Source organism: Leucopleurus acutus, assembly GCF_964270905.1.
Source record: "Leucopleurus acutus genome assembly, chromosome: 11".
Lineage (NCBI taxonomy): Eukaryota > Metazoa > Chordata > Mammalia > Artiodactyla > Delphinidae > Leucopleurus > Leucopleurus acutus.
In genome coordinates, this window is record NC_139152.1 from 43,488,100 (window position 1) to 43,509,430 (window position 21,331).

The window sequence follows — 21,331 nt, forward strand, 5'->3', positions numbered from 1 at the left end:
GGAAAGAGGAAGTGGGAATCCTAGGACCAGGCAGGTGGTTCCCCTCCTGATGCTCTGACATGGGAAAGGTAGGCTTTCCCAGGAGCCTCAGAACTACCCACCTGTCTAGGGAGCTAGGGGCTGGGGAAGGAGAGTCACCCCAGCCTGCAGGCCTCCTCTACCAGCCGGAACCATAATGGGCTAGATGAAGAAGGACAGAGAAGGGCCGAGAGAGAGTGAATCACAGAGTCCTTGGGGTGGGCAGGCCCAGAAGTAGGTGATGGGTATTTTGCATCTCTTTCCATCAGTCTTTGCTTCTAAGATCAATATCGCTCCGTCTTTGTACCTCTGCTTTTTTTCTTCCTTCCTTTTCTATCTCTCATCTGCCTTGGCCTTCAAGCTCCTGAGGGTAAACTGGATGGAGGTTACAGGAGCTCAGACCCCAAGCCGCCACCCTTCACTCAGTCCCTCACTAGCCACCACCCAGCTCCCCAGCACCCTGACTCTTCAGCCCAGTGTCTCCCCAAGCCCTAAAAGTCTGAGCTATGAGCCCCCAGGAGCCACCTCCTTTACCTTCCCCTATTCCCTGAAGTCCTTGTCCCAGGTTAAGCCCAGGTAGAGCCAGGCGTCCGGGCCCCTGAGGCCCCTGGGCCATAGCTCAACAGGCTGGGCCACATTCCAGGTGGATTAACCCCTCCAATGCTAAGGATGAGAAGCTACTAGAGGTCCCCCCCACCCCATCTTCCCCAGGCTGGCTTAGACTGAGAACCCGGCTCTGGGCTCCAGCACTCCCTATCTTTGCTTCTCACCTGCGGGTGGGAAACAGAGACCTGGGGGTGGGGCAGGAGGACTGCGAGGGTCCCAGAGAGGGATGCTCGGGCTCCTGGTCCTTACGGAGGAATGAAGCTGTGAGGGAGCCAAGCTCTCCCTGGCCTTCCTCTTATTTTGCCTCAGAGAAGGAACTTGAGAGTTGAGTGAACAGAGGGAGGGGACAGAGATGCATCCCACTTCTGAGCCTTGGTTTTCTGCCTTGGCTAGGAAGGGAAGGGGAGGGTCCTAAGTCCTGGGTAGAGGAAGGGACCAAGGAATTGAAGACAGTGGCACACAGCGTAAAAGGAAATCCTAAACTAGGGACCCAGAGGTCTTGGTACTTTGGGGGACCTGAGGAAGGGAGAATGTACTTCTTTCCTCCCAAGATGCCACCTCAGACTGAGGGGGGCTGACCAGGGGAAAGGGGCCCTTGAGAAGTTGCTTCTCTTCGAGCTGAGGTGGAGTTGAGGGGAGGGCATGGATGAAGGGGGCTGCTGGATGGAGGCGGTGGGGGTGGGGGGGCGTCTCTCTGCTGTCCTGCCCGCTCCAGAGCCTGGAACAAAGCTGCCCTTGTCGGCTGCACTCCACCCGCTGCCCCCCTCCCCTCTGTATAAACACGACCACCTTTTTCCATGACCCCATCCCCAGCCTGGGCAGAGAACCCAGGCATCCTCTGCTCTAGCCTGGGCCCCCAGCCTGCTCCCCGGGAGGCAACAGTGGGCTGGGTTTCCCTGGCCTCGTGCCACCCTTGGGGGAGTCCAGACCCTTGAGTCTCCACCTCCCATTACCAGGTGCCTTCCCTCTACCTCACTGGCCCCAGGGAGGGGCAGTACCCAGGAGGCAGGCAGGCAAGGCCGGTGGAATGTGTGTGGGCATCAGAGGGCATGGGTAGGGTGGAGCAGAGGGGGGAACTGGAGGTGCCAGTTGGGTGGCTTTCTGAGCCAGGGGGTGGGGGTGTGCCGGGACGGGGGTGTGTGCCCTGTGCTGCCTATTAGGCTCTAAGCCACGGCGTGTGTGTACATGTGTGTGTGAGTGTGTGTTTCCCTATTTGGGATACCCAAGCTCCAGGCACCCTTCACACACTGCCTCCTGCCCCCTTCCCTGTCCTCTATCTTCTCGCCTCCAGGATATGGGACACTGCCTGTGGTCCTCAACCCCCAGTCAGCATCTGAGGAGTGATGGTAAGGGGTAAGGGCAGGAGCCTCAGACCCGAGGACTCGGACGGTAGCTGCCCTGGATGTGGGCCCTGAAGGGGCACAGTCATCTCAGGTTCTTGCCCTACGGGCCCCTCCTCGGGCTCCCTTGCCCACCACCCCACCTCACCCCCTGCCCAACCCTGCATACTCTTACTCTCTGGCCACCTGCAGAGATTCCCTCCTACAAACTGGGTCAGGTTGAGGGAACTGGGCTGTAAGTGCTAGAGACAGTGAGGCAGCGTCAGTGAGGCTCCAGGACTGGAACTCCCAGGTCCCTGCCCCAGTCTCCCTGTTCTTCCTTTGTACCATTCGGGCTCCCCTCAAGAATACTCCAGAGGAGCCCCCGACCTTGGCTGGAGGGAGCCTGGACTCACACCCAAGGTTGCGGATATGAGAGGGAATCCTGCACTGCGGTTCAAAGCAACTTCACAGACCCCTATCCTATCCATTTGTCTCTCCAAACTGCTGGACCCAGACGGCCAGAATCACTTGCCTCTGGACCTTTTCCTCGCCCTTCTGTTGTCCAAGCTGTGGCATTCCACTAGGGAAGGATCAGCGCGGACCAGAAATCCTCCCCTCGGATTCCCCAGGGAAAGCCTCAGGGGAGGCGGATGGTGGACCTTCCCCGCAGGAGGGGACCCTATCTGCCCTCACACTCAAGGCACAAACATAGGATAGAAGGCCCCTGGCTGAAGACTCTTCCCTCAAAGCTCTGCCCGACTACTCACCGCAGTGAAGGGTGGATAAAGCCCAGCCCAGCCCAGCCTGTCTAAAATCTTCCCCATTCCCTTCCCACATCAGGGCTGACCCCCAAGTCGGGGCAGGAAGTCCCCCTCCACCCCTGCGGATAGCCGGACCAGCGCGGGGAGGAACTGAGCCGGCGTGGCTCCCGGCGCCCCCGCCCCCGGCCCACCTCACCGGAGGACCCGGGCGTCCGCGGCGGCCGAGCCTGCTTCCCCGCCTGACTCACCTGGAGGGGGAGGGAGGGGGAAGGGAGGCCGCCGAGCCCCGAGGTCCCGGCGTCGGGCGGTCGCGGGGATAGAGCGTCGCAGTGGCAGGGGCTCTCGGTGATGGGGGGCTCTGGGGGGGCACAGACTCTAGGCTGGGACGGTCCCGGGGCCTCTCGGAGCCCGCCCGCCCACGTGACCGCCCCAAAATATCCGACACATTTTCTCCCAAACCGCACACTGACTCTGCAGGCGGGGACACGGAAAATATTTTCTTTCTTTTTCTCCCTCCCCACCCCCCCACATCCCTCCCAGCCTGGCTCCCTCCTCCCCCTCCCGCCCTCGCTCCTCCCTCCCCTGCCGCCTGCCCCTGCCCGGCTCCCTCCTCGGTGCCCTGGGGCTGGGGGGCGGGGGGGCGGCGGGGTGGGTGGGAGGGGGGCTGGGCGGGGCGGGCCAGGACGCCTGGGTCTCTGTCCCGCCCATTTGCTGGGCTTCCTTGGCTCCGTCCCCGGGAGGCCGGGCAAGGCTGGCAGAAGAGGTCAGTGTCCTGGGCCCATGATGCTACCCTTTCTCTCTGGCACTTTTCCCCTTCCTGCCATTTGGGGGGACTGGTTGAGTCCTCTGGCCGGGCTGTGGTTCACGGAGGCCAGTTTCCGTACCTCTGCTGGGTAGGCAGTGGGGGGCTGTATCCACGTCCCCCCAAGGGGTGGAGTGACCGCGCAGGGATATGCCAGAGCGGATGCCACTGTCTTTACCCTTTGCTTAGCCTTCCCCTGCAGGTCAAAGTAGGCTCCACTTCCGCTTGCCTACCCCAGCCTGTCCTTTGGTCCCAAGAGCAAACTGGTTGAACTAGTGGAGGTTGTGCGGATGCTAAGTCCCGGGCTTCAAGACCTCTTCCCTGTCACCCTGCCTTAAGTAAGCTTGGGCTAGGGCTTCTGGGTCCCTGGCTGCCTACATTTAGGCTGGGGTGGAGGGCAAGGGGAACTGTAGCTGGGAGTGGAAGGAGCCTGGGGCTGGGTGTGAGGGGGAAAGCCCAAGTCGGGGGTGTGTGTCTGCCTTACCTAGAGCCTGCCTGCCTGCCTGTTGGGTGCACCACAGATGTTGTTGACTCCAGCCGCGCGCGCGTGTGCGTGTGCGTGTGCGTGTGCGTGTGTGTGTGTGTGCAGGCACGCGCAACCAGTGTCAGTGTCAGGGTCTGATGGGGACATTTCTCTGACTTCAATGTGACCACCACAGACTCTCAGTCCTAGAGTAGGAACCCCGGGACGTCAGCGTCCATTCTACTGAGGACAGAGCAAGAGAAGAGTCCAAGCTCTATACATGGAGCTCCAACATTCCTACAGGAGCTAGGGTGGGAGACAGAAAGTGGAGAAGGGCAGCAGTAGCAGTGGGGGCTGGACTCGGCTGGAGAGATGCGCCCAAGGGACCTTCCCCAGCAACAGTTCTGGGGTGGCCAGCACTGGGGACACTGAGTCTTGGTCACGTCACGTTTCCCATACCGGAATTACTTTGCTCTGTCCTCACTGCCACCCTAGGGACCAGGTATCCTCCCTCCGGGGAAAGGGAAAGGCCACTTCTGGTAGCCAGAGTCAGGCGAAGGGGAGAGGAAAGAGGGGCCTGCTGTGGCTCTCTCAGGAGAACAGGAACCGTTGATGGGGTGCAGACAAGGTCCTCCCTTTCACACTAGGGGTGGGAAGAGCCGGGAACAGGTACTCCAGGGTCCTGTCCCCAGGTGGCCTGGCTGCTGTTGACTTTGCTTGGTTACCCTGGGAGCAGCTCTCAGCAGCGTGAGAGGGGCGGGTGTCGGAGAGTTGGACCGAGGCGTCCAGGCTGGGGTGGGATGGCACTCAGCCTTTGTGGCAGGGATCCCCGTCAGGAGCCTGCGAAGTTAACCCCTCCTGCCCTGGTGGTGGTGGTAGCTGGCGGAAGGAGGGCGGGCCCAGCTGCGGTTCGTGAGTGTGGCCCTAATTCCCCTTCCCTCTCCCAGCACATCTGCACTTGGTTTACAGTGAATGAGTCTCCTGTCCTCATGAACCGGGTGAGAGCACCACTCCCTCCCTGGCCCCTGGCCGGGCATCCTGACACAGAACCAGACACCACCCACCCCTGGAACGCTCTCCCTGCTGGGTAGCCCTTTCTCAACTCTTCCCCTTCTCCTTCTTAGAGGGGCTCAGGGTCTGGTCCCCCAGAGCTAGAGCTCTGAGACTATGCAGCCGGGGTAGCAAACGGGGCCAGGGAAGCTAACGGGGGACACAGCTCTTGGGTAGCCTGGAAAGAGAGAGCGGGTCTGGAATTCCATCTGTCTCTGCCTTCCTCTTTGTCTTGGTTTGTCTGTCTGTCTGCCTCTGTCTTTGTCTCTGGTGGGTGTTTGTCCATCTGTCTTGGTAACTGTGGCTCCGCCCTTCTGGCAGCCTGTACGGTCCCCAGCCAACGACAGCAGCCAGGGGGCGATGCCCAGGAAGACCCGCCCTGTGCCGGCCCCTCCCCTCGGGATTGCCTCGCCTCCGCCCCCGCCTCTCCCCAGGACCCAATGACTGGGGTCTGTGGGCTGCAGCGGTTTGGAAGTCAAACCAAACAGGCAGACTGGGGAGCAGAGAAGAGGGGCATTGTGAGAGGTTCAGATTCTTCTCTCCATCTTGCATTGCCGCCTGTGCCCTGTCCAGGGATTCTCGGAGGAAGCTGGAGAAGGGGGTCTCCCACTCTGGAAACTGGTAGCGAGAGCTCCCCTCATTTCTCTTTCTCTTGGGTCATCCCCAGTTCTAGGCTTTGCTCTGTTGTGGTTGCTTCACTTGGTCACCCTGGCAACTTGGAGAAAATGATATCTTGGGGGCCCTAGGACCAGGCTTCCTTTGCTCCCTTCATCACGAAGACCAAAAGGAGAGATTGTGAGGAGAGGAAAAGGATCCACACATCTGTCCCAGCTGCCCTGATTTACCGTATTGCCCGTCCCTAATTTTCACCCTTGCCGGCTCCCCATCAGCATCAGGATGCTGAACAGGCAACTTCCCCATGCCCAGGCTGGTCCGGGGAGGATGTCCTAGGCCACGCTCAGAGGTGGCTGGCAGATGTCTTTGGGAGGTGGGGGGAGCTATGTTACAACCCCCAAGGACATTATTACGGCACAGAAGTACCATCGGGGCTTGGAGACCAGAGGCACCCAGGGAGAGCGTGAGGAAAACACGTACAACGTGTGTCTTCTTTCCCTTCCTCCCCTCCTCTCCCACCTCCTGCCCCTAGGCCTGCTCCGTGCCGAGGCTGGTGCCAGCCTTGCCCGGGTGCTTGCTCCGTGCCACCCCTTGTGTCAGGCCTATGTTGCTGCTTGCCAGTTTGTTGGTTCTCCTGGTGAATGAGTTTGTGTGTGGAAGATACTTAGCAGCCTCAGAGCCGCCCAGATCCCCACATAGAATAAGGCCTTGATTTTGAAACACAGCATTTTAGGACTGGCCTAAACAACTCTAGGAATTTCTTCCCTGAACATGCACCATTCATTAATTCAATGAATCTTCATTAAGCATCCACTATATGCCAAGCACTGTGCTAGGCCCTGGGTATGGTCTCTGCCCTTGCGGGCTTATATATAGTCTGGTAGAGGAGTCAGACATGAAACAAATCACCCACAAAATTGCAAGTGACAACCAGCGTGGAGAGGTATAAGGTGCTGTGAGAATGGATAGTGGAAGAGTCTTTTCCCCCAGCCAAGGAGATTAGAAAAGAGTTTTGCGGGGGGGTGGGGGGGCAGTAGAGAGAAGGGAGGACAGCAGAAGAGTATGTGCAAAGGCCCTGGAATCAGGGTCCTGGCTCCCAGCCACCCTGCTCCCCCAGAAAGAAGAAGGTCCCTCCTCACCTGGATTTTGATATGCTACAAGGGAGGGATGGTAAGCACCTCCTAATGGCCAAAGCAGGCCCCTGGGACACCTGGTGATCCTGCCCTGGAATGATTCCACCCACTCCTTCATCTCTTCCTCCAGAAAGGGAAACAGAGGCACAGATAGGGAGGAGGAATCCACAGGCATAGGCCCGAGATTACATAGAGAAAACAAGGCCGCACATTGTTGGCAAATCCCTCAGGGTGAGGGATTCCTGAGTTTGCCTGGCTGGAGCCTCACCAGATAGAAAACCCTTCTACTCTGATCTGTTTGACCGTGCACCCTCCCCCTCTGGGATCCAGCCCTGACCTGTTCCACTCCCTGGAATGAGGAGCATGTCTGCTTCCACAGTTGCCCGGAGTTTGTGAGCTGACTGCCCCAGGTGGCGGCCAGGCCCGGTGTGGGTGGGTGCAGCAGTCCGTTTTGTACAGAACCTCCATCCCGGGTTATGGGGTTATCTCTCCTCTGTCCACTGGGGGGCTTCCAGCCCCTCCTGCCCAGACACCGAGGTTCCAAGCTTCTTCCTTTCTGAAGAAAAGGGATGGAGGGTCCTTTGGAGGAGGGAGCAGGCTTCTTGTGGCCATGCCTCCTCCGGAGCTGGCAAAGAGGTCATGGGACCAATGGGGTTAAGTTCCAGCCCTGCTCTGACCCATTTTCCTCCCTGTGCCTACATGCCCTGGGGCCAGAGTGTTGGGTGGGGCAGGCCTGGCACCCCTGCACCCACACCTGGGACTTCTCCTGGATGGAAACTCCCAGAACCCTGGTGTCCTACCTCCTCTGCCAGCTCCCACCAACAGCCTGGGTTCTGTTCACTTACAGTGGGATCTCCCTGTCTGCCAGCCCTCCTCCAGACTACATCTCCGCCTTAGCCCTGAGGGGCCCTGAGGATGTGGGCCCACTTTCTGGGACCATATTTGATGTCTGGCTGCCCTTTCTAGTGAACCCCTTCGAAGAAAAGATGTGGGGCTGGGGGGAGGGTGCTGGGAAGCTATCCTTCGTTGACCATCTCTATGTGCCAGGCGTTGTGCTAGGGCATGTACGTTACTCATTTAATCCACAAAGCAGTCCAGAGAAGTAGCAGTTATTATCAACCCCATCACAGGGGAGGGAGCTGAGAACCAGAGAGGTTAAGCAGCTTGCCCAACAGCATCACACAGCTAGCACATAGCAGAGCTAAGATGGGAACCTAGGTCTTGGTGGTCCTGAGGTCTCTTCACCACGACAGTCTTCCTCCTCTCCTGCAGCTGCCCACCTCTCCATGAGATGAGAGACTTGGAAAAAATCAGTTCAGTTCAATCCAATTCAGAAAACAGTTATTGAGCATCTGCTGTATGCCAGGCCCGGACAGGTGCCAGACCAGTGACAGGGAAGGTTGCTGACTCAAGGTCTGGTGGGAAAGATAGGTGTATGAACTAGGCAGTATCTAACTTCAGCATAATGATTTGAATGAGGCGGCATGGAGTGGAGAAAGAAACAGTACTTCTATTTCCTCTTTCTGAAAGAGTAAAGAAATATATTATGAACAGTGTACAGAATAAATTGGAATAAAGCGAATACCTACTCAGCTGGCATCCAGGTCAAGAAATAGAGTACTTCCTGCTCCAGAAGTTCCCATGTGACTCTCCCATCATCCCCTCCCTCCCTTAAGAAGTAACCACCATCCTGACTTTTGTGATAATTATTTCCTTCTTTTTCTTTATAGAATTAGCACCTATGTATGCATCCGTAATCAATATTACTTAATTTTGCCTGTTTTTGAGGTTTATGTAAACGGAATGACACTGTATTACCCTTTTGTGTCGTACTTATTTTGCTCAACTTCTTGTTTGTGAGAGAGATCCAAATTGTTGCACATAACTGTCTTTTTTATTGTTACAGAGCATTCAGTTGCTTGAATATACCACAATTAATTTTTTTATTCTACTGTTGGTGAAAGTTTGAGTTGCTTCCAGTCTGGGCTATCATAATGCCACTAAGAACATTCTTGTGTGTGTTTCCCAGTACATACATGCAAGAGTTCTTCTAGGCCGTAAAACTAAGAGTCAAAATGTATATACAGGAAATCTCAATTTTTACCAGATAATGCCAAACTGTTTTCCAAAATGGTTGTATCAGTTACACAGGAAGCAGAACGTTCTAACCAGGGGCAGGTGTAGGATCAAGAAGACCCATACACCTTTCTTACCTAAAACTCTCAGTGGTCTTCTCTTTTCCTTGGAATAAGATCCAAGTCACTGCCGTGGCTCCCAGGGCCTCTACCTGGCTCTCTGCCTGTGCCATGTGACTCTCCCCTTTGCTCTTTGTACTTGCTGTCCCCCCTCTCTGGAATGTTCTTCCACTAGCTATCTCCATGGCTCTCTCCCTCACTTTCTTCAGGTCCTTGCTAAAATGTCACTTCTCACTGGCACCTTCCCTGACCACTGAATCTTCTATTGCAACCTCCAGCCCTCCTTATACCCTTCTCAGCTTTAGTTTTCTTCGTAGTCCAGCCACCTGGGTTCCATTCAGCCTCAAGCAGCTCTCCCTTGGTCGGCCAGCACTTTTTTTTTTTTTTTTGCCACGTGGCATGCAGGTTGGAAACTCAGAGTCTTAACCACTGGACCACCAGGGAAGTTCCTGCCAGTGCTTTTATCTCCTCCCAAACCCTTAAGGGCCATCATAGCTGACTGTTTGGGGGCTGTCTAGCTGCCCCTCCTGAAGGGTCCACCTCTCTGAGTCATCACATCACCCTGTTTTTTTTTTGTTGTTGTTTTGTTTTTGCAGTACGCGGGCCTCTCACTGTTGTGGCCTCTCCCGTTGCGGAGCACAGGCTCTGGACGCGCAGGCTCAGTGGCCATGGCTCACGGGCCTAGCCGCTCCGCGGCACGTGGGATCTTCCCGGACCGGGGTGCGAACCTGTGTCCCCTGCATCAGCAGGCGGACTCTCAACCACTGCGCCACCAGGAAAGCCCCCACCCTGTTTTTTTCATAGCCGTTTCCATGCTCTGAAGTAAGCTAATGTATTTGTTTGTTTACCTTTGTTTGTTTACCTGTTTGGTTTTTGTCTCCACCCTGCCCCACCCCTCACTTTAAAGTAAGCTGTGTTGCTCTGTCCCATGGCCAGTGCCTGCTGCATGACAGGCCCTCAAATAATAATTGTCCAGGCTGGTTGTCAGGCTCCCAGAGACAGCCAGCCCCTCCCCCAACCCTCACACCTGGGATTTGCCCTGTCTGGAAACTCCCAGAACCTAGGCTTCCTCCCTCCCCTGCCAGCTCCCACCAACATCCCTGGCTCAGTCTCAGAGTCTCAGAGCATCTGCTGGTGCTGTTGCTGCTTCCCGACGTCTCCTCTAGGGACCATATGGGAGCCTGAAGCAGCCGTTCTGGCCTTCAGGGCTGGAGAGTGATGGGCAGGTGTCAGGTGCCTGGAGCTCAAGAAATACTTTTTTTTTTTTTAATTAATTAATTTATTTTTGGCTGCATTGGGTCTTCGTTGCAGTGCGCAGGCTTCTTATTGCGGTGGCTTCTCTTGTTGCAGAGCATGGGCTCTATGCGCGCGGGCTTCAGTATTTGTGGTATGCGGGCTCTAGAGTACAGGCTCAGTAGTTGTGGCTCGCGGGCTCTAGAGCGCAGGCTCAGTAGTTGTGGCGCGTGGGCTTGGTTGCTTCGCGGCATGTGGGATCTTCCTGGACCAGGGCTCGAACCCATGTCCCCTGCATTGGCAGGCGGATTCTTAACCACTGTGCCACCAGGGAAGTCCCCAAGAAATACTTTCTGATTGAATAAAGGGGAAGACTTCAGAGATGATGGGACCTCGCCAGGTGGAGAAAAGAGAAAGGGCACTGGGAGCAGAAGGAAGAGCGGAAACAAAGGACTGGAGGCATGAAAGTGCACATGCTATTTGGAGGACGTGCTCTGGTCTGGTGCCCTTGGTGGGTTCTCAGTGGAGGGGAGGGGAGCAGGCAGGCTGGGAAGCAGAGGGCTAGCTGGGGAAGTCTAAGCTGCTGCAGGCTCAGAGAAGCTCAGCAGTGGCTTAAGTTTAATCCTGCCCACACCCCTGCTCCCCACTGTCCCCCCTCTGATCCCACCCCTGCCCTCCCCTTCACCCAACCCCCCAGCCTGGCCGCTCCTGCAGCTGAATGGACTTCTCTCTGGGCCTACGTTTGGGGCCTCGGAACAAGAAGGCCAGCCACCAACATCCCCCTCCACCCTCCGGGCACGGCCCACCAGCTGCCTCCCCTTGTCTGTCCTGCCCCCCCTCTCCCTGTGCCTGCCCCTGCCCTGGCTGTCCCCCTCCCACCTGCTCCTGCACTACCTATCCCTATTACGCAGCTCCCTGCCCCTCCTGTCCCGGCCTCCCTGGCCCACCCTGTACCTGCCCCTGCCCTCCCTGCCCTGCCTGTCCGCCCTTGACTTGTCCCCTCAGTTCCTGCAGCCCCTGCTCTGCTCCGCATTTGACCTGCTGCCACCCCTCTCCCTGCCCCATGTACCCTTGCTCCAGGGGTCAAGCCGCCTGTTCCAGCTCCTGCTTGGGCTGCAGTGACAGCTGTGGCCGTGGCCGGGGGGCTGCCCGGGGACCTCCAGGCTCCGCCGGCCGCTGCAGCTGCTGCTTCAGGGGACACCGCACCTCTCGACACTGTCTATTAGTCTAGCTGGGCTGTTGCCCCTTGAGAGATTGCCAGTCTTCAGGGCACTTCTGCAGCTGCTTCCTCAGGGAGGAGGCAGAAGCTCTGGAGGACGGAGAAGGATCAGCTGGACCCCTCACCCAGGCAGGGAGAGGAGGCTGGCTGCTGAGATCCCCCGGCCTCCTCCTCAGTCCCGGGACGTCTGCTTTGAAGCTAGTTTCTGGGCGTGCTCTCCCTGGTTCCAGAACCTCCTCTTCCGCAACTTCTGGAATGGAACGTGTTCTTCTCAGAGCCTCTCCCACAGCCCCTGAAGGTGAGCAAGTTGGCCATTTTCCCCTCTGGTCACCCTCCCCTGGAGACCCTTCCTGGCTCATCTTCTCTGCAGTTTGCGTGGATGAGATGGCTTCTTCCTCTAGAGGCGACAGGGGATCCTTTGTCCAGGGACCACTTTTCTTGCCCTGTGGACCTCCACCCATATCCCTAAATGACCCAAGAATCTCTGAATCCCTTACCTCTCATCATGAGCCTGGTAAGGAAGGTCAATGGCTCTTGGACCAGAAGAAGAGGCTGAGCAGAGAATTCTTGGTTCCTCCCTCCCCTTGGATATCATGACATCCTTCATGGTCCTTTGCTTCTAGGAACCTGGCGCGCTCTACCTGGATGTCTTATCTCTCAAATCTCTGAGTGCTCGCCCAGCCACATGACCTCAATCTTCCAGCAATAATCCCATCTGTTACATCCATGCTCATCTGGCAGGGGGATGATGGAAGCTGGGAACCCTTGACTCAGGGTCCCAGTGATCCCATCCACACATAGCTAGTCATAAGTCCCCTGTCCCTGGGGCTGGGGCTGGGGCTGGGGGTTTGGAGAAGCCACCAAGAGGAAGCTGGAAGTGATAGACCTTGGCGTCTGCGTGGGACTGGATCTTAAGCTGAGAGCCCCTAAGCACCCCTCCACATTCCCCAAGTTCTCTGACACTGGTCTGTTTCAATCTTCTCTTTCTCAACCTCCTTCTCTGGAACCCTTTGTTCTTTCCTTTCTATCTCTGTTTATCCTTCTGCTTATCTTTCCTTCTAGCTTTCTACACCACTCTCTCCATTTCTGTTTCCTTGTTTCTATCACCTGGACTTTCTGCCTTCACCTAACTTGTATCTCTACATCTGTTTCCCCCACTCGTCCCTCCCTTTCCCCATCCAATTTAAAATCTTGTTTTCTTCCTTTTTTTTTTTTAAATAAATTTTTTTTTGGCTGCGTTGGATCTTCGTTGTGGGCTTTCTCTAGTTGTGGAGAGCGGGGGCTACTCATCGTTGCAGTGCGTGGGCTCTAGGCACAGGGGCTTCAGTAGTTGTGGCTCGGGCTCTAGAGCTCAGGCTCAATAGTTGAGCTCAGGCTTTAGAGCGCAGGCTCAGTAGTTTCAGCACATGGGCTTAGTTGCTACACTGCATGTGGGATCTTCCTGGACTAGGGATCAAACCCACGTCCCCTGCATTGGGACCACTGCGGTACCAGGGAAGTTCCTCTTCCTTGGTCTTTTGATTCACCTCCTGCCTCTCTCCTTTGTCCTATTCTGCTTCTGGGTGCAAGTCATTCTCGATCTCTTCCATTTCTATTTCTCTTTCTGTCTTTGTTCCTGTCTTTTGGGTCCAGCTGTTTTTCAATTCCTACCTCTCTTTCTGCCTCCCCAAAATCTGGTTTTCTCTCTCTCTCTCTCTCTCTCTCTCTCTCTCTCTCTCTCTCTGGGTCCTGCAGCTGCCTGCACACCAGGCCTATGTCATGCCCATCTCATTGCTGCTCAAGGGCCAGGACACCAAGTCCTCCATTGTCCAGCTGTCCCCCAAACACCCCATGCCCTGGAATGAGTGAGGGCTGGACAGAGCTACCAGAATAGACCCTTCTTCCCCTGCCCACTGTGCAGGCCATCCATCCCTACTCAGCTCTAAGCCCAAAACTTTTAAAAAATGAAGTTTTTCTCCCAACTTCATATTCTGAAAATTGGCAACCAGAAAGAAAAAGAATTATGCATTTATGCTTCCTGTCCTGTGTAACTTATATTTCAGGGTGGCCAAATAGCTCTAAGTGGTGGAGAAAACTTCTTACTTACAGAAGAACTCCAGCTAATGTAGAAGGAATATGGAATTAGAAAAATCACCATTTTGCAACCCCTTAATGAAATAATTGATCAAAGCAAGAATCGTCAATGGATGAAACCAAGGATGGTGGTTGATGGAGAACTTTACAATGGAGGAATAAGGCTGTCACTACCTGACCCCACTGATGAATCTTAGCATCGCTAAAAATGGCACAACCACATGCCGTGTACCTCCTGATGTGATGCAATCTGAAGCACTCAGCACCACCTGTGAAGGACTCTTGCCAAACAAAGAAACAAACAAAAAAACTGAACATGATTCTAATCAAACCTCTAGAGCTAACCTCCATTTAATGAGAAATATGGGGGGTGGAGGAACAAATTAAATGACAAAACAAGGAAGTGAGAAAACATATCCAGAACGTGGGACATTCTAAAGGAGATCTGACTGGATTTCTTCAACTAGTCAATGGCTGGTGGTGGTGGTGGGGAGACCTTGTTTGGTTCCTGATTGGGACCACCCAATTGTAAAGAGACATTTTTAGATTGCTGGAAACATTTAATTATGAACTGAGTACTTACAATGCCAAGGAATCTGTGCTGATTTTGTTAAATGTGAAAATGGCTTTGAGGTTATGTAGGAAAAGGTCTGTATTTCAGATGCACACTGAGTATGGAGTGAAGTGATGTATTTAAGTATTTTGGCAAACGAAAAAAGAAAGAAAGGAGGAGAAGAAACAAAGGGACAAAAATCAATATTGTTGAATTAAGTATATAGGGTTTCATAGAACTATGCTCTCTACCTTTATGTATGTTTGAACATTTTCATAACAGAGGTTTTAAATGATGCTCCTCTGGTAAGCATGGTTCCTAGTAATTCCCAGAGCATCCTCCCCACCTGCCCTGAAAGCCAGACTTCCCCTGTGACTCCCCACACAGAGACCCCAGCCCTCCTTGCCCTCTACTAGGAGTGTGTCCTAGAGATGGAATTGCACTCCCAGGCTGTCCTTTATCCCCTTCAGTCCCCTGCTGCTCAGCTGGCACATTTCCCAGCTGTGCTTCACAGCTTCGAGGGGCCAGGGGAACCTTAAAGAGTTAACATATTTTGAATAGGTCCTACAATAAAAGTAACCCAAAATAATGTAATCTTCCTTAAAGTCTCTCTTTGTCAGGTGCTTCTGAGCAAAATGCAACTCAATAATGGAGAGCACTGGCCTCCATCCTGGAAAACAGAAGACAAAGCACGTAAGGCCATCCTGTCCCACTCCCTGCCTTCATTCAGGATGACCTCCTCCCTCAAAGAAAAGACCACCAGGAACTGAGAGACTGGGTGTCAGGAGTTCAAGGGGTTTCAGTCCAGGATCAGAATAGAAGGCCATTTTGATCCCTCATGCCCTCACTCACTGAATGACCTTGGGAAATCATGATTTTTGAGTCTTCGTGTTTCTAGACAAATGCATGGGAACCAATACCTTTTCTACTCTCTAGAAGTTTGCCAGTTAGGGATAAAGGCAACTTGGAACTTGTAGGATATAAATCTCAGCTGTTTACTTTATCATAAGAAAGTATTTCTCAAGTTATAATTCCAGATCCTCCCACCCTCTACCCTCCAAACTTTAGTATAAAGAAAACCAACAGGGGCTTCCCTGGTGGCTCAGTGGTTGAGAAACTGCCTGCCAATGCAGGGGACACGGGTTCGAGCCCTGGTCTGGGAGGATCCCACGTGCCGCGGAACAACTAGGTCCGTGAGCCACAACTGCTGAGCCTGCGCGTCTGGAGCTTGTGCTGTGCAACAAGAGAGGCCGCGACAGTGAGAGGCCCGCGCACCGCGATGAAGGGTGGCCCCCGCTCGCTGCAACTACAGAAAGTCCACGCACAGAAACGAATACCCAACACAGCCAAAAATAAATACAAATTTTTTAAAAAGAAAACCAACATTTGCTAATCACCTGTGCAGGTGGGTGAACCCATTTAATCTTCTTAGAAATCATGAGTGTGGAACTGGAAAGATCTGGGTCCCAGTTCTGACTCTACCTCTTACCATGTGACTCTAGTCATGTTACTTAACCTTTCCAATTCTGAAGGATAATCATAGTAACTACCTAAAGGGTTGTTGTGACAGTTAAACAATTCATCTACAGCAGTTGGCCCAGGACTTCTTAAGACAGAACTTAGGTACATAATAACTGTTTGATAAGTGTTACCAGCTAATAAAGACCAGCACTTTTTAGAGTAGTTTACACGTATTATTCATTCATTTATTCATCAAATATTTATTGAATGTTTTTATGTACCATTAACCATTTTAAGTACTGGGAATACAAGTGAACAAAACAGATGAAAATCTGTAGGGAGAGGAAATAGTAAATAAGCAAAATATATAGTGTGCCAGATGGTGTTAAGTGCTATGGAGAAAATGCAGCAAAGGAGAATAGAGAGTTGGTAGGGAAGCAGGTGGATTACTGTGGCAGAGGTGGTGGTGATTTTTCAAACAGGTTGGCCAAGCAAGGCCTCTCTGATAAGGTGACACTTGAAGACAGAACTGCAGGGGCTGAGGGAGGGAACCATGTGGATATCTGGGAGAAGAACCAGAACTTTACAGGGCATCAGTGTGCAAAGGCCCTGGTGGTAGACAGTATAGATGGAGAAGGCGTAGGAAGGAGAATGGTAGGAGATAAGGTCAGAGATGTAGCAGTGGAACAGGGGACAGAGGGTTTTGTAGGCCATTAGAGTGATTTTGGATTTTATGCTTTGTGAGATGGGAAGCCATTGGAGGGTTTTGAGGCGATAATACTAGGCTGGAAAGAGTTTAAATAACCTTTCCAAGGTAACACAGCTGGTAAGTGGCAGAGGGTGGGCATCCGGCTCCAAGGCTGAAATTCTTAACCCTTAACTGCCACTGAACTTCAGCCTTTTTTCTTTGGGCGCTGCCCTCCTATGACTGTCGACCAAGAAACTGGGACACTGAGAAGTCATATGGCTTGCCCGAGGCCACAGGGCTGGGATTTGAGCCTTGGCCGTCTGCAAACCAAAGTCCAAGTCCTTTACACCACACTGCCTCCCTCAGGTGTCTGGGCCATACTGACTTCTGGCCTGGAGGTCACTACTCCGGGAGAGGAGGGAAGCGAGGAGCCTGTCTCGGCTTGGGGCGGCGATGTTCCTCAAGAAGCTCGAGCGCCAGCTCTGCGGTACTGCTGGCATTTTCCCAGACACTGCTGCGCTCCCTAACCCAGGGCACGGACGAAGAGACAGAAACTGTGTCTTTACTTCCAGGGGGCCCCGTAGGTATCCAGGAGTCGAAGGAGCGGGTGTCACGAGAGGGCAGCTGACAGGGGCAAACCCGGAGCAGCGACCACCACCGCCTCCTGTTGAGCCCCAGCAGGCGTCCGGAGCTCAGCGCCCCGGTTGGAGCAAGAGGGCGGAGTAGGGGCGGGGTTTGAGCGCCGCGCCCCCGTCACGTGACGGGACCCATCATGGCTGCGGCCAGAGGGCTCCCAGGCTCCCGGAAGCAGGCTGTGAGGGGCGGGCGCGCTGGGGGAACCCGAGCCGGAGGTAGAGCGGGCAGAGCGGGCAGGGCGGGCAGGGCGGCCGGGCGGCCTGGAGCCGGGCGTGTCCGGAGCGTCCCCGCAGACCGGGGCAGCAGGTGAAATGGTGTCTGGGCGAGGCGCGAGCGGATGTGGCGGCGCTGGGCAGGGACTAGGGGCGCATTGTGTGTGTGTGGGGGGTGCCCTGACCTGGAGGAGGGAGAATCTGAGATGCACGCGCGTGACCCAGAAGCAACTCGAGAGGCCCGCGCGGGCGGTAGGGATGCCCGGGACAGATGACGAGACATTGAGGGCAAAAACGGGCTCCCCAAAGAGGATGGGAGGTAACAGAAGGAAGTATTGTATGCATAAGCTACTGTGGGAGAGGGCAGCAGCCCCTTAACTGCAGGGCTGGGATTAGTGAAGGAACTCCCTCTCTGCTATACCAGGCAAGGATGGGGCGAATGCTCAATCTTCTCCCCTCTCCCACCCCTTCCCTGCCGCACAGTGTCCTTGGAGACCGCTCTGGTGGGCCACTCCTGCCACCCACCCAGCTGGTCCCTCTGGTCTGAGCTCCGGGGGAGTGGAGTTGAGGGGTGGGGAAGTGCAGGTGGCAGCGGGGGTTGGGTGGAGCTGCCTTCTGCTTAGACACGCAGCTCCTTGACGGCGCTATCCGGGCAATGGATGTGACTCTGAAGCCCCGTTCTCTCCCTAGGTCTTCCGGGGGCCGGCCATGCTGGTGACTGCCTACCTTGCCTTTGTGGTCCTCCTGGCCTCCTGCCTGGGGTTGGAGCTGTCAAGATGCCGGGCTAAGCCCTCTGGAAGAGCCTGCAGCAATCCCTCCTTCCTTCGGTTTCAACTGGACTTCTATCAGGTCTACTTCCTGGCCCTGGCGGCTGACTGGCTCCAGGCCCCCTACCTCTATAAACTCTATCAACATTACCACTTCCTGGAGGGACAAATCGCCATCCTCTATGTCTGCGGCCTTGCCTCCACAGTCCTCTTTGGACTGGTGGCCTCCTCCCTTGTGGATTGGCTGGGTCGCAAAAAGTCTTGTGTCCTCTTCTCCCTCACTTACTCTCTCTGCTGCTTAACCAAACTCTCTCAGGACTACTTTGTGCTGCTGGTGGGCCGAGCACTTGGTGGGCTGTCCACAGCCCTGCTCTTCTCGGCCTTTGAGGCCTGGTACATCCACGAGCATGTGGAACGGCATGACTTCCCCGCAGAGTGGATCCCGGCTACCTTTGCCCGAGCTGCCTTCTGGAATCACGTGCTGGCTGTAGTGGCAGGTGTGGCAGCTGAGGCCGTGGCCTGCTGGATGGGCCTGGGGCCTGTGGCACCCTTTGTGGCTGCCATCCCTCTCTTGGCTCTGGCTGGGGCCTTGGCCCTCCGTAACTGGGGAGAGAACTACGGTCGGCAGCGTGCCTTCCCCAGGACCTGTGCTGGGGGTCTGCGCTGTCTCCTGTCGGACCGTCGTGTGCTGCTGCTAGGCACCATTCAGGCCCTGTTTGAGAGTGTCATCTTCATCTTTGTCTTCCTCTGGACGCCTGTGCTGGACCCACATGGGGCCCCGCTGGGCATCATCTTCTCCAGCTTCATGGCAGCCAGCCTACTCGGCTCTTCTCTGTACCGCATCGCTACCTCCAAGAGGTACCACCTTCAGCCCATGCACCTAGTCTCCCTCGCTGTCCTCATCGTCGTCTTCTCCCTCTTCATGTTGACCTTCTCTACCAGCCCAGGCCAGGAAAGTCCAGTGGAGTCCTTTATAGCCTTCCTCCTTATCGAGTTAGCCTGTGGGCTGTACTTTCCCAGCATGGGCTTCCTGCGGAGAAAAGTGATCCCTGAGACAGAGCAAGCTGGTGTCCTCAACTGGTTCCGGGTGCCCCTGCACTTACTGGCCTGCTTGGGGCTTCTGGTCCTCCATGACAGCGATCGCAAAACGGGCACTCGGAACATGTTCAGCATCTGCTCCGCCGTTATGGTGATGGCTTTGCTGGCGGTGGTGGGGCTCTTCACCGTGGTCAGGCATGATGCTGAGCTGCGGGTGCCCTCACCCACCGGGGAGCCCTATGCCCCTGAGCTCTAATCCTGTTCCAGGACGAGGGAGCTGGGATGGACCCTTGAATCCCACCTCTCCAGGGCTGTACAGATCTCTCTGTGACTTTGCGACTGTCTGGCCCCTCATCCTGTCCTGGGGCCCCTCCTGCCAGTGCTTTGGGTTGGGAAGCACATGGGGGTGATGGCCCGGAAAGAAGATGCCAAAAGTTGCCTCTGTGTCACTCTCTTCCCCCTTTCTACTTAAAAATAAACACTTTTAATTGATCATCGATTTGATTTACTCATCCTCACCTGTACCCACCTCAGTAGTTCTGATGAGACGGCAGCTGGAGGTTGTGAGGTGAGAGGTGGGGTTACCAGCAGAAGGTTTGTAGTTCTAGCCTCTCTAAGACTGCCTCCAGGGCTTCCCTGGTGGCGCAGTGGTTGAGAGTCCGCCTGCTGATGCAGGGTACGCGGGTTCGTGCCCCGGTCTGGGAAGATCTCACATGCCACAGAGCGGCTAGGCCCATGAGCCATGGCCACTGAGCCTGCGCATCTGGAGCCTGCGCTCCGCAACGGGAGAGGCCACAACAGTGAGAGGCCCTCGTACCGCAAAGAAAAAAGAGCCTAAGACTGCCTCCAGCTTAAACTGAGAGCTGTGGAATTGCCTCTCAACAGAAATGGGTGGGAAATGCCTGAGGCCCCTTGATCCTCTATATCTTGTTACTCTGGGGTCAGGCACCCTCCCCGGTTGCCAAGCAAACACCTTGCTCCACATCCAGGGTGAGGCAGTCTCTGGAGCACATGGGGTGGATGCCCATGCCACTGAGCAAAGATTCCAGGGGCTTGAGCTGCGTCTGTGACCACCCCTTGGGGGAAATCCAGAGCCTTCCTTCAGGAGCAAGCTTGCAGCTCAGCACATGTGTGCTGTCTGCCTTCTGCCTCTGCGGCTGTAGAGGCACCATTTGTCCAGCATCACCGGGTCCACCAGCTCCTGTATCCTTGCATGAAACCCAAGTGAAGGGCTGCCAGGGAGAGAGAGCAGTGAATGGATGAGGGACTGGGATCTTGTCTGTACCTGACTCTTCCCCACCCAGAGTGAATGAGGGTGAGGGAGCCATCAGGGCAGGAAACAGTACCAGTGGGAACACCAGTTCTGTGAGCCCCTCCCTGCCTCACCTCCGATTGTATCTGCCTTTCCTCCTCCCACCCAAACCTGGGCTTCTCAGGGGAAGCAGAGCCAGCAGTTAAGAAGGGTGGGGATGGAGGGAGGGTAGGCCCAAGGGTGTGTCCTGGAATGTGCTTGAGGTGGGCATGAGGGACCTACCTGTCTGGAAAAGAGGTTGATGACCTTTCCGTGGGTCCTAGACTACTTCCCAGACAGGAAGACGCAAGACTTTCCAAGAGCTGCAGGTCCAAACCTGTGTGGCGAGATAGTATCACCTGGTGTAGGAGGAATGTGGGGTGGATGTGCTCCTGCAGGGTGAGGCCAAGGGGGAGGGAAGAGTGGTGGTCTCAGGTCCCTAGTCAGACAAGGGAAAAAACACATTCCCCCACCCAGCCTGCAGGGAATAGAAGTTGAGGTTAAGTATGAAAAAACATATCTTTTCCTTCCCCCATCTTGAGGCTAAAACAGAGTCTGCTGCAGTAACTCCACTTCCCCTTTCTGCCCTGTGGAGCTGGACCTCGATGTACTTTAGTTATTTGTAGACTTTCCGTCTCTCTCTACCACAGTATGATCTCCTTGAAGACAGGAGGAAATTGTGTCCTATTTGCCCTTGCCTCCCCCATATATATACACACAAGTGGGGGCTTGGCCCGTGGCTGTGCTCAGTAAATGTCTGGAGAGGAGACAGGCTAGCTCACACGTGGCTTTTCAAGAGCCGCCCATTTGGGAAATCTATTAGACTAGAATCCAGAGCCTAGTTAATGATTTGTTGTTTTGGATGACAGTAATTGTTTACTGATGGAAGCATGAGGGGGCCCCATATTCCTAAGTGATAGGGAAATGGGGGGGTAGAGGAGACAGACTAATGAGTTTCCCTTAGCTTTGTCCCTGCTGAGCTTTCTTCAAAGGAGCTGGTAGCAGATAGAGTGGGGAGGGTTCTTGTCAAGACTCATCGGGTGTGAAGAGCTCACAGGCATCTTAGAGATTGTCCAGTCAGCCTTAAACATATTTTTATTGAGCACCTACTATATGCCATGCACTGTATTACTAGGTGCTGGTGAAATTTTTTACCCAAGAGGAAAACCCACATAAAGGGCATGTAGCAAGTGGA

General features: G+C 54.9%; 2 protein-coding genes across 2 annotated transcripts; both read left to right on the forward strand.

Annotated features, from left to right (window-relative positions):
- Window positions 1-10,916: 10,916 nt before the first annotated feature.
- On the forward strand, window positions 10,917-11,429 carry LOC309968929 (uncharacterized protein; the record flags this gene model as incomplete). The annotated part of the gene is made up of 1 exon (XM_082850444.1): window positions 10,917-11,429. The coding sequence occupies one exon, from the start codon at window positions 10,917-10,919 to the stop codon at window positions 11,427-11,429; it is 513 nt and encodes a 170-aa protein (XP_082706570.1).
- Window positions 11,430-17,077: 5,648 nt separating this feature from the next.
- Window positions 17,078-19,319, forward strand: MFSD5 (major facilitator superfamily domain containing 5). Its single transcript, XM_082850671.1, has 2 exons — window positions 17,078-17,134; window positions 17,731-19,319. The coding sequence occupies exon 2, from the start codon at window positions 17,749-17,751 to the stop codon at window positions 19,099-19,101; it is 1,353 nt and encodes a 450-aa protein (XP_082706797.1). The 5' UTR covers window positions 17,078-17,134; window positions 17,731-17,748; the 3' UTR covers window positions 19,102-19,319.
- The last annotated feature ends 2,012 nt before the right edge of the window (window positions 19,320-21,331 follow it).

Coding starts and splice junctions, on each gene's coding strand:
- MFSD5 (XM_082850671.1), top strand. CDS start 17,749: ATGCTGGTGACTGCCTACCTTGCCTTTGTGGTCCTCCTGGCCTCCTGC.